The sequence below is a fragment of the Colobus angolensis genome, unplaced genomic scaffold, assembly GCF_000951035.1.
Source record: "Colobus angolensis palliatus isolate OR3802 unplaced genomic scaffold, Cang.pa_1.0 Scaffold206, whole genome shotgun sequence".
Lineage (NCBI taxonomy): Eukaryota > Metazoa > Chordata > Mammalia > Primates > Cercopithecidae > Colobus > Colobus angolensis.
The window spans coordinates 2,041,992-2,055,444 of NW_012115222.1; the positions used below are offsets into that span (position 1 = coordinate 2,041,992).

Genomic DNA, 13,453 nt, shown 5'->3' on the forward strand with positions numbered 1-13,453 from the left:
ACAGCATGGCGATTCCTCGAGGATCTAGAACCAGAAATACCATTTGAGCCAGCAATCCCATTACTGGGTATATACCCAAAGGATTATAAATCATTCTTCTATTAAGACACATGCACATGTGTGTTTACTGCGGCATTGTTGACAACAGCAAAGACTTGGAACCAACCTAAATGCCCATTAGTGATAAACTGGATAAAGAAAATGTAGCACATATACACCATGGAATACTGTGCAGCCATAAAAAAGGATGAGTTCATGTCCTTTGCCAGGGACATGGATGAAGCTGGGAACCATCATTTTCAGCAAACTAACCCAAGAACAGAAAACCAAATACTGCATGTTCTCACTCATAAATGGGAGTTGAACAATGAGAACACATGGACACAGGGAGGGGACCATCATACAGCAGGACCTGTCAGGAGGTAGGGGTGTTTGGGGAGGGATAGCATTAGGAGAAATACCTAATGTAGATGACAGGTTGATGGGTGCAGCAAACCACCATGGCATGTATATACCTATGTAACAAACTTGCACATTCTGCACATGTATTGCAGAACTTGTGTGTGTGTGTTTTATAAAGTCCCAAGAACACTTGGGAACATTTACTTAACAGAAAAAAAAAAATGGGGGTTGGAAAAAATAGGCAAATTGTGATAAATATCTTCAGGGGGAAGTAGTATCTCTGGTATGTAAGAAGAGCAAAATGAATGCTGAATTTCTAAGTTCAAACACTTAGTTGCCAATTCTTTTTTGTTTTAGCCAGAAGAGAACTATTAAAAATAACGAACCTTTTTTAATCCGAAAGTAGTTTTTAGTTTTTTGACATTGTGGTTATTAAGAACAGACTGGATGATGGCTTACCTGTGCTGCATAAGAAATAGGGGTATTTGTTGGATTAGCTTCTCTCCCAAGTTCTGTTCTTCATCTTGCTTTGGTTCTAGAAGTGTGTGTTGTATACCTCATGTCTCATCCCCAGCTGGTTGTTCTGCTTATACAATGGCAAAGTCAAAGGGCGTGTGTGTGTGTGTGTGTGTGTGTCTAGGGTGGTGGAAGGATTCTTGGAGACACTGACTCCACTTGGGACTTGTGGAGTTTTCTAGTTTGTCTCTGAGCTGATCAGCTAAATCAAGGCTTGAGCATAAGACGTTTACAAATGAGACAATTTCCCTACTACAAAAGGTAAATTATATTTTTACTTATTTACATTTAGGGTGTGTTCTCTTAAGCTTATTTTTAGATTTTTGTTTTATATATTTGTGTATAAAACATTTTGTGTATTGCTTACAAGGATCAAAATAGAGTTATGAGTTAACAAAGCTCATTTAGTTTCTCCTGTTATTTCATCCTTTAACAGAATTTTGAAGAAAAATGCATTAATATTATATAGCTCACTTTGATTTTCAGTGATATTCTCAAGTTAGAATTAATAACACAGACATTTGGGAGTAACGAAAATCAAACTAGGGAAACTTTCTGTAGAAAAATAGAAGGTGGTTATTTTACTCTGTATAATACAAGCTCTTCATTTTCAATAGCTTCTAACCTCTTTCATTTACTTAGAATGGAAACTTAATTTATTTTTAAGTCTGTGTTTCTTCTTTCTACTGGCGTCCTTGTGCCTTAGCTATTCCATCAACTCTACTTTTTTGTAATCTTATGTATTAAAAAGACTACATGAAAATAAAATGCTATTATTATACTTCTTCCGCCCCTACATTTAGTCACCTGTTTCAAGCCAGTATAACAGGATGAATGGTTTATGTAAATGTGAATTAGATTACTTTTTAATTAAATATACTATTAATATTTTTATTCAAAGGGTCCTCGAAGACAAGCCATGAAAGAGATGTCCATTGATCAAGCCAAATATCAGCGATGGCTTATTAAGAACAAAATGAAGGCATTTTATGCTCCAGTACATGCAGATGACTTGAGAGAAGGTGCCCAGTATTTGATGCAGGTAACTTTGTTAATGCTTTTCAAATGCCTACATTTTAGATTTGTATAAGCTTTTTAAAACTTTTTAATTCTAGATTTCATAGATTTCGTTCTTCATACTAATACAAATGATAAATCTTTTTTTTGTGTCTTTATTAAAGTAAACTACTTTGAGTCGCCTGGCTAGTTTGATCAGTAGAGCATGAGACACTGAAAGTAAACTACTAGGATATGTATAATTCAGAATTAAAGGGACCGTAGAAATATTGTGTTGTTCTGTGTTAACTGTGTAATTGTGGAGCTACTTTGTTAAAGTAGAGGTGGGAGACTCAGAGTATTGTCTTCTGATCCCTTTTTGTTGTGTGTTTCTTAGAACTTGGTAAGCACAGGGTTAAGAATAGCCAAGGCAATCCAGGAAGAACGGACAGGGTAGGCTTGCTTGATAGGAAAGAAAGCCCTGTCAAAAAAATGTAGTAATCAAGACATTGTGGTGTTGAATATAGCGATAGACAGTTAGATGAATGGCACAAAATACCAGAAACTTAACGTACATGACAGAGGTGCTATTGAAAGCATGGGCCAGAATAATTCATTATTTACGTGAAGAAAAGACTGGATCCTTACGAAAACCACACAAAACACATCTCCAGATGGATTAAACACCTAAATTTAAAACGCCAGTTTGTTTTGTTTATAGAAAAAAATTCTAAAACAATTTTATGACCTTGAGCTAGGGAAGAGTGAGGCACCAAAAGTTGAGTTCCGTAGTTTTGTAGTTTAAAATTTTGAGATTCTAAAGAAAACATGAAAATAAGAAAAGGAAGCAGAGACCAAGGGAAGATAGTGATCCTGACATGTAATCAACAAAAGATACGGTCCAGAATACAGACAGAAATACTATGTCAGTAACAAAAAAAAAAGCAAAATATATGTACAGAGAGGAAAACTAAATGACAGAAATAAAAATTAAAAGCACAATATACTCTTATTCCATATCCGTTAGACTGACCCCAAATTAAGTCTGCCAATACAGAGGGTTAGAAGTGGCATAGAGCAAGCTGGTCCAACTCGCGGACTACATGTGGCCCAGGATGGCTTTGAATGTGGCCTAACCCAAATTCATAAATTTTCTTAAAACATTATGAGCTATTTTTGTGATTTTTTTTTTTTAAGCTCATCAGCTATCATTAGTGTTAGTATATTCTGTGTGTGGCCCAAGACAATTATTCCAGTGTGGCCCAGAGAAGCCAAAAGATTGGACACCCCTGAAATAGAGCAACTGGAAATCTTTGCACTGCTGTGGTAATGTAGATTGGACAACAACGCTGTCCAAAATAGGAAAGCAACCTGGCAAAATGTCCTGCAAATTTGGTTTGAATATTCTAGGACGCTCTGTTCTTACGTGTGCATCTCACAGGAACTTTTGCACATGTGAAGAAGGCTATATGAAACTTCAGGCCGGGCGCAGTGGCACACTCCTGTAATCTCAGCACTTTGGGAGGCTGAGACAGGTGGATCACCTGAGGTCAGCAGTTCAAGACCAGCCTGGCCAACATGGTGAAACCCTGTCTCTACTAAAAATACAAAACTTAGTCAGTTGTGGTGGCACACACCTGTAATCTCAGCTACCTGGGAGGCTGAGGCAAGAGAATCTCTTGAACCCCCGAGACAGAGGTTGCAGTGCGCCGAGATCACGCCAGCGCATTCCAGTCTGGGTGACAGAGCGAGACCCCATCTCAAAAAAAAAAAAAAGAAACTTCATGGCAACATCGTTTGTAATTGTGAAAAAGAATTGGAAGTAACAACCATCAATCACAGAAATGAAAACAGTACAGATGTATGGTAGAATTCTATGCAGTGGTGAAGGGGAGCTATCAACATGGATATACCTCAGTAACAGTGCTTAGGAAAAAAAAAATAGCAAGTTTTAAAAAGTATAGGAACAATATGAAGATTTAAATATTTAAAAAAGTAGTAAATTTTATATGTATGAATTCCTAAATGATAGAATACATAGTAAAAATGCAAAGAGAACGTGAAGAACATTGGAGGCTTTACTGTGTTTCTATTGTTTCTTAATGGGGTGGTAGATATATGAGTGTTTATTACTTTATATTTTATTCCTTTTTGTATGTGGAATATTGAAATAGGTAGAATGCTACACTGGGTCATATGGTTATTTCTAGTAGGTAAATCTTGTTTCCTTCATATAATTTATAGGAACATTCTGATAACCAATGTATAGAAGCAATACATTTTAGGAAGGAAATAAATGAAAATTTTTCTTTAGAGCAGTGGTTGTTAAACTTCAGCATGCGTCAGAATCATCTAGTAGACTTGTTAAAACACAGATCGTTAGACCCCACCCCAGAGTGAATCAGATCTGGGGTGAGGGCCCAGCGTTTGCACTTCCAAGAGAATTTGAGGTGATACGGCTAATTTGGTTCAGGGACTATACTTTAAGAATCACTGCTCTAGGAAGTCTCAGTGGTATAAATGATTCTTTTGTAAATTTGGCAGGAGCTAGAATTCATCCTCCAAATTACTCTCATCCGCCTAATATATTTACTGCAGTGGGCCATGACAACTGTATCAGTGTGGGGCAAAGTTGTAGGATAAATAGAAGAATATTGTTCTGAGAAAGATACTTAGGAGACTGACTTTCTAGCAGAGCTGTCTGAGGAACTGTATGAAATATTATTACAAATAGGTGCCGGTTGCCTCTGTAGAACTAGTAACTGAAATTTTTAGTGTAAGTTGCCGCTGAGAGTATTTCTCTTTCCTTTCTACCGTTGGGAAACCTGTTACACAAAGTGTCAGATGTCTTTTAGTTGTTTATTACCTTGGTCAAAAGAATTTTTTACATTAATTTGTTTGTACAGTGACTTTTAGTATAGTTGTAGAGCTGCTGTTTTTAAATGTTATTTGTTTTACTGGACTTACCCTCAATTTTTCTCTGTCCCCTCATCTTTCTGGTTACTAATTATAATCTTAAGCATCTATTTATCATTAAACCTGTGTGTAAGTATCCAGCTTCCACAACAAAACTTTTTTTTTTTTGAGACAGTGTCTCACTCTGTCTCCCAGGCTAGAGTGCAGTAGCTGTAGCTGACTGCAACCTCGACCTCCTGGGCTCAAGTGATCCTTCCACCTCAGCCTCCTGAGTAGCTGGGACCATAGGCATGCACTACCATGCCTGACTGGTTTTTGTAGTTTTTGTAGAGATAAGGTTTCACCATGTTGCTCAGCCTGGTCTTGAACTCTGAGCTTGAGCAATCCTCCTGTCTCAGCCTCTCACAGTGCTTGGATTATAGACGGGAGCATCCATGCCCAGCCTAAGACTTCACTATTTTAAAGAAGAGACAATCTTATCACTAAATAGCTTGCTTAAAGACCTCTTTAAGCAAAGGACATTAGCACTGCTAATTTTCTTGTTTTGTGTGTTTGTAATTTCCTTGTCCCTTTAAATTTTTTGTAACGCAATAGCCACCTGATTATCAACTCAGTTTTAAACCTTCATATTTAAATAGCAAAACTAAATACATTTTTTTTGTCGCAAATTTTGACTTAAGATGCACAGAAAACTGCTAAAGATTTGAAGAAATAACACAGTGGGAATGTTTGAAACTAGTGTAATAAGCTTCAAATGACTGCATTTTGCTAAATAAGTTTCAATTATGTAATCCATGAAGAACTCCTTTCCTATCACATAGTAAAGAAGTGTGTTCTGGAGAAGACATATTTTCAGTAGTAAATTACTCCATTGATAAACATATTGTTATTTGGACACTGAAAACATTACCTCTGACTGAATAGCTACTTTGATTGGAATCTGCAAAGGATTTAGGGATGAGAGTGATACATATGAAGTTTCAGTCATTCAAGGGAAAGTTATTGCAATAACAAAATTGAAAATATAAGTACACAGAGTACAGCAAGATGTTATTGTTAACTTTATAAAAATAAAACCTTTCAATTATTACAGGATTGTAACAAATTTCTGTGAGTGACCTGACAGTATTTTGTACCATTAAGAAGGTCCTGGTTATCTTATGGCTTAGTTCTTTAAAAAGCTGTCAGCCTAAAGATATTCTTGGTTTTCTTTTACTCCCCAATTCCTTCCCTGCCCCCAATTAAAAATATGCTGTGTGGTTAAGATAGTTTTAAAAAACTAAAATGAATATTTTTATCTGCCTCTTCAAGTCAAAGGTGCTTTCAGTATTGAATGGGGGGAAAATTTACTTCTTGAAAGAAGTCTGTACATGGATGGAACACTTTGAAAACAGATGTAAGCTTTACAGAGTTAGGGATATTTCTTCTGTCCTAATTATCCCAAGTAGCAGTTCAACACTTGATAAATATTTGAATTAATTTTTTTTCAAAAAATGATATAAGTATGTCACAATCCTATGTGACCTCACAGTATATATACAAATTTAATCAGTGACATGAATCATGAGAGCAAAACCCATAAAACTCTTAGAAGAAAACATAGCAATAAGACTTCATGGCATTGGATTTGTTAGTGAATTCTTAGATATGACACCAGAAGCATGAGCAACAAAAGGGACAGATAAAAAAGATTCATTGCGGTGTTGTTCACAATAGCCAAAAGATAAAAGTGTCTCCCAACAGATGAATGGATAAACAAATGTGGGGTGTGTGTGTGTGTGTGTGTATGTGTGTGTTGTGTGTATGTAAAATGAAATATTATTCAGCCATAAAAAGGAACGAAGTTCTACAACATGGATTAACTTTGAAGACATTATGCCAAGGACGCATACTGTTATTTCACTCATACAATGTCTAGAATAGGCAGATTCATAGAGACAGAAGTGGATATTACCAAGGGGTGGAGGGAGAAGGGGATGGGTAATTATTACTTAATGGTTATAGAATTTCTGTTTGGGGTGATGAAAAATGTTTAGAAATAGATAGCATATTATATAACATAGATGTATAAGAAATAGATATATATAAGATCTATAACATAGATATATAAGAAATAGATATATAAGAAATAGATGATTATATAACATTGCAAATATAATTAATACTATTGAATTGTACATTTAAAAATGGTTAAAATGACAATTTTTTATTTCTCTTTTTCTACAATAAAATACTAAAACGTGTGTGCACACCATCTTGGAAACAGAATTTTCTGATGTGTTTAGAAATCTTAGATTGAGTGGATTTGGGGGAATACTTTGGCCCTCTGTGTCTGCAGGTTTACATCTACAGATTCAACCAACTATGGCTTAAAATTATTTGAAAAAATAATAATACAACAATAAAAATAATACAAATTTAAAAATACAGTATAACTATATTGTATTAGCTATTATGAGTAATCTTGAGATGATTTAAAGAATAAGCGGAGATATATGTAGGTTATATGCAAATACTATGCCATTTTATATAAAGGGCTTGAGCATTTGCAGATTTTGGTATCCAGGAAGGGCTGAAGGGAGACCCCGAAATTGATTCCCTATTGTTAAACATACTGAGTTGCAAATCCTGATGAGGTTACAAGAAAAACTGATGGAACAACTGAGGAAGGAAATTAGCCAAATGTCAGCGAAAACTTTTGCATGATTGGTAGAATAAACTCAGATTTTAGTATTGATGTGATTCAGAACTGCATTCATTTGGACTTTTGTTTGTAGTTTTTAATGGCTGTTATCAAAATGTATAAATGAGAATACCACTGTATTATAATTTTTAAAATTCTATTTCTCTTAGTAAAAATATGAAAATTTTGGTAGATCCTAAAAGTACAAAAATGTACATTTAGAACTTTTCAAGTATTTTATTTTTAAATTATATTTTTGTGTATGTTTACTTGTATGTAATATCAGTGGAGCAGTATATGTAATTTATAAGTAAATATGCATATATGCAATGCTGAAGAATTTTTGCTAAGAGTGTCTATAGAAGCTGTCAATTTGGAGGGCAGTTTTATCACTTCAGAAAATATTTTGTTGAAAATAATATATCTGTAAAGTTATATTGACCCTATATTTTAGGCTGCTGGTCTTGGTCGTATGAAGCCAAACACACTTGTCCTTGGATTTAAGAAAGATTGGTTGCAAGCAGATATGAGGGATGTGGATATGTATATAAACTTATTTCAGTAAGTATCTTTTTAATTCAATAATGTAGTTCATTTAGAAAATGTTAATTTTGAAAGCTTGCCCTAATTTTTGGAGCTTGTTTCTCATGTCTCTTCTAATGGAAATATAAGAACAAAAAGAATCACACAAATCATCTGGGTTTTAAATTGATAATCTATTAACAATTTTTTATTGATCTTTGTCTCTTTACATACATGCATATATATATATATACACACACACACACATACCTATGTATGTATATGTATACATGTATACACTCTGGCTTCTCATTTAAGTTTGTAAACTTTTTCCTATCCCTACAGCTGTTGCTGAGCAGAGTTCCCGAATGTCAGACCCATCACTTCCTAAACTATGTCGTTATAATTGCTGAGGAAGGGTGTTTCATCCCTGTTTAGGCTTGTTCCCCTTCCAAACAAATTTTGCAGTTAATCATTTGGTTCATTCATTAAGTTATTTACATTTATTTTATTTAAATGTACTTACATGTTTTATTTTTCTACCATCTTGAAGAGTTAAGTTTGAGTTCACTGTAACTTCTGTTTTTTGGGTTGTCTAGTGCAGCAGTCCCCCAACCTTTCTGGCACCAGGAACCAGTTTCATGGAAAACGATTTTTCCACAGACATGGGTAGTGGTGGGAGCTGTGGTTTCAGAATGATTCAAGCGCATTACATTTATTGTGGACTTTATTATTACCTAGTCACCATAATGTAGACTCAGTGGGAGTCCTGAGCTTGTTTTTCTGCAACTAGATAGTCCCATCTGGGGGTGATGGGAGACAATTGAGGATCATCAGGCATTAAATTTTCCTAAGGAGCGCACAGCTTAGATTCCTCACGTGTGCAGTTCATAAAAGGGTTTTCACTCCTTTGAGAATCTGGTGCCGCTACAGATCTGACAGGGGGTGTACCTCAGGTGGTAATGCTCACCTGCCCATGGCTCACCTTCTGCGTAGCCTGCCCAGTTCCTAACAGGCCCCACCCACCACTGGTTCATGACCCCACCCACCACTGGTCCATGACGCGGGGATTGGGGACCCCTGGTCTAGTGTGTTCTTTTTTATTCTTTTGCTACTTTGTCTTTCTGGTTGTATTCTGTTTGTGGATTTTTGTGGATGTGTCTGTTGAATGTAATCTACCACATGCTTTTTGAAACCGAGTTATTTAATAAAAAGAATAAAACCTTTTTTTTGTTTTGTTTTTGCCAGATTTTCTTCTTAATCTTGAAAAGTACTTGTTTTCCTACTATTCTAAGATTTGCCTAACCTGTTTATCTTGTTTATACTGAAGATAAGCATTCCCTCTCCACTATGCCATACTTGATTTGAGGAGGTTTTTTTCTCATCCTAGGCACTGATGAGATAGAACTGTCCACTTCTTATAATTGTCCTTTAAAACAAACAAAACACTTTTATTTACAAAGTAGCTTTAAGATTAAAGTTTAAGTCCTATCTTCTCTATGAATTTTGATCTGATCACCATTTTTTCTCACTGGAGTCACTTCCTTGCTGGAACTCCTGTTGTATCTTTGGCTATAACTGCATATATTTGCCTGTCTCACATGTGATGGTTTTATTAGTGACATTTGAAAAGTGTTTGAGGAAGCAGCTGGATCTCATACTCTACTTTTTAAAGGACCTCTTTATATGGATTAGTAATATATATGATAAACAAGATTTACCAACTAATTGTTAAATGCTTTTTGTAAAATTAAAACTCTGCTGATTTGTTGCATGTTGTCACTACTGTTGAGCTTTGGTTTTATTAACTTTTTTGTAAGCAAAACCTCGTGGCTTTCTAATTCTGTATTCTGTATATATAGGGATTAGGGACAGAAAGATTAATGTGGTCCATGAGCCATGAAACCCATGAGCCGTGGGCTATGCTTTTTCTCTCTCAAGACCTAAGAGCAGTGAGATGAAGTAATTATCCTAAAAAATAGAAAAAGTGACATTTTTTACAAATTATTTCATATGCCTGTCACATTATTAGGTGTAGTTGCTCATAATGGAACACTGGAAGGGATCTTTCTGACTCTGACCTTCTAGGAGTTAAAGTGAGTGAGTGTTCTGAAAAGTTGAGTATTACTCTGAACATGCCTGTACATCAGGCAGCAGTTAAAGGATAGGTGAAATACTACTTTCTGATTTTAGAACCATGTAAAGTAATAGCAGTTTCGAAGCAGTGACACTGCTCATTCTTTATCTTGTTTACTTCCACTGATGTTTTAGCTGTAATTTTTAAATACCTTGTGCAATTTAGGTATGCTTTATATGTTGTTTTTATTAGTAGTATATAAGATCTGAAGCTGCAAATCAATTTTTATAGCTTGTAACAAAAACATTTATTCATTTTAATCAACAGTAAACTTGGGGAGCTATCTTCCCTAGCTTTAAAGAAATTGATTTTGATTTAGTCCATTAACCAATTTTTCAAATACCTGTAGTTATTTTTTCCTCTAGTATTAATGAGATCTTTCAAGATACAGCTGAGAAAGATTAATTCCTTAAATTCCTTAAACTCTGTTTTGCTTCTCTCAAAAACCATATCCATCTATCCATGCATCTACCTGTCTATATCATCTATCATATATCCATCCATTTAATATTGCCTATTAAATTTCTTTCTCCAGTGACTTTTTAAACTTTAGTTAGCTCATCTTAGGAATGTGGCCAGATTGTCTCTCCATGATTTAAAAACAAAAGACCTTTTATAACCATATATTATATCCTGAACACATTCTTCCATTTGTCAGAGTAATAATTTGACCATTTTATTGGATTTTAGCCTTTTTAATTTCATATCGCTATATCTTAATATATCGTTTTTAATATGTCTACAGTGAATACTTATTACTTGTGCAATGAAAAATAATAATTAAAGATGAAAGTTAAGCCTGTTACCACTTTCAGAGAACAACATGATGCTTCAAAATTTAAAATTAATTCAGTAGATTTGAGAAAAACTTGGATTAAAATGAAGATTTATGCTCATAACTGAGATTGCAGGGTTTAAGTCTGGTTTTAAAACTGTGTTTGAAATTTTAATGTATTTTCTGTGTGTATAGAATGCTCTCAGTTGTGTTTTTAAAAATGAAAGGGATTATGCCTGTAATCCCAGCACTTTGGGAGGATGAGGCAGGTGGATCACAAGGTCAGGAGTCTGGCCAATGTGGTGAAACCCCATTTCTACTAAAAATACAAAAATTAGCCGGGCGTGGTGGTACACGTTGGTACTCCCAGCTACTTGGGAGGCTGAGGCAGGACAATTGCTTGAACACAGGAGGCAGAGGTTGTAGTGAGCCTTGATCACGCCACTGCACTCCAGCCCGGTTGACTGAGCGAGACTCTGTCTCAAAAAAAAAAAAAAAAAAAAAGGAGAGGTTATTTGCAGATGTATGTAAAATCTTTGAACCACTGTTCAAATCAGTTTTGTAAAAATTTAAAAATTATGTTAAAATTCCCTCAGTCTTTTCAAAAAGAATTTCTTCATATCCTGGAACCTGCTATCATTCGCAGTAGCATGTAGGTTTTTGTGTGTGTGTCTTCATGTATTTCTCTTGGTTTTAATGGTATAAGCCCAAATATAAATATAGCGTGATTCTGAAAGTAGTTTTTCTATAATTTAACTTAGAAGGATAAAAATACTGCTGCTACTTTAAACCACTGCTGTAGGTATAATGTCAGTACTGCAAAGATCTGAAAAGTAGTTTTCAAGGGTATTACAGAAGAGAATGTTGTGGGATTTGAAACTAACATACATATCTCAACAAGCGATTTAGTGATTTTCAAAGCATGTTTTAAAAATCAGACATTTAAAGCTGAAAGTAATTTTAGAGATCATCTACTATTATCTTTATTTTATAGAGGATAACACAAATTTTTGTGTTTTTTTGTTGTTTTTGTTTGTTTTTTTGTTTTTAGTGATGCCTTTGACATACAATATGGAGTAGTGGTTATTCGCCTAAAAGAAGGTCTGGATATATCTCATCTTCAAGGACAAGGTAAATTTTGCTTGAAATAAGTTTTTTATTAAAAAAGAAACCACTTTGTTAGAAAATTATATTCTCATGAACTCTTCATTACTTTTAATAATTATGTGTCATGGACTTATTATATGGCATTTTCAGATCACATCTGTTTGGCTCCACTGAAGTTTGTTTTCTCTTTGAACCAGCCTGGATGATGGTTAGTGATTATTACTGGAGAGAATAAAATTCAATCCAAAGGATAAGCTTAGGAGAGGCAGACATTAGTTAGGTTTGTCTGTTGGCCAGGTTTTTTAAAGACATAAGTAACATAGCCTGAGGAAAAATTTTTAAATGACCACTAAATCATTAGACATTTTCATATTTGTAAAAGTATGCTTTATACAGAGTCATATTGATAGAAGCCTAAACTTTGTCATAATGTTTTCTATCTTCAGCAGACCTAATGAATTTTTTTAAAAACATTTTTTAATTTAAAAATATTTATAGATTCACAAGAAATTGCAAAAAAATAGTAGAGAGGTCCTCTGTACCCTTCATCCAGTTTCCCCCAATGGTAATATCTTGCCTTATCCTAAGGTACTGTATCCAAGCCAAGAAATTGACATGGGAACAATCCACGGACCTTTTTCATATTTCAGCAGTTTTACAACTCGTGTGTGGTTGTGTAGTTGTGTGCAACTTATGTGTTCATTTGTGTAACCACCATTGCAATAAGGATACAGAACTGTTCTGTCACTACAGACGTCTCCCTGTGTGTTCCCCCTTTCTACGTACTTTTCTTGTCTCCCATCATTACTGTACAATTTTGACATGTCAGGAATGGTATGTAAATAATATAGTGTGTAACTTTTAAAGCATTTTTGGAAGTGAAGATTAAAGCCTAAGTAAGGTATAATTACTACTTTTGCCAACTTTATAAAAACTGTGGCCAGGCACTATGGCCCATGCCTGTAATCCCAGCATGTTGGGAGGCCAAGGTGAGTGGATGACCAGAGATCAGGAGTTTGAGACCAGCCTGACCAGCATGGTGAAGCCCCGTCTCTACTAAAAATTCAAAAATTAGCCAGGCATGCTTGTAATTGCAGATGTTCGGGAAGCAGAGGCAGGAGAATTGCTTGAACCCAGGAGGCAGAGGCTGCAGTGAGCCAAGATTGCTCCATTGCACTCCAGCCTGGGCGACAAGAGCAAGACTCTGTCTCAAAACAAAACAAAGCAGGAAAAAAAAAAAAAAACCAACTGTGAAGATTTTTATATTCTCTGAAGATTTTCTGGTAGTTTAAGAAGTTATAAGCTTAAGAAAATTTACATATATAACATATTACCCCTATTAGTTAATTAACCAAATCATCAGAATGAGCTAAGCCTAAATACTTAAGAGGTATCTGCT

At 35.0% G+C, this 13,453-nt stretch overlaps 1 protein-coding gene across 1 annotated transcript in view; it reads left to right on the plus strand.

Annotated features, from left to right (window-relative positions):
• Positions 1-13,453, plus strand: part of SLC12A2 (solute carrier family 12 (sodium/potassium/chloride transporter), member 2) — a 104,816-nt gene that overhangs the window by 75,272 nt on the left and 16,091 nt on the right. The window contains exons 17-19 of the mRNA XM_011942097.1: positions 1,820-1,960; positions 7,968-8,074; positions 11,999-12,078. Coding sequence (XP_011797487.1) covers positions 1,820-1,960; positions 7,968-8,074; positions 11,999-12,078 — 328 coding nt within the window. The remainder of the gene's footprint in view (positions 1-1,819; positions 1,961-7,967; positions 8,075-11,998; positions 12,079-13,453) is intronic.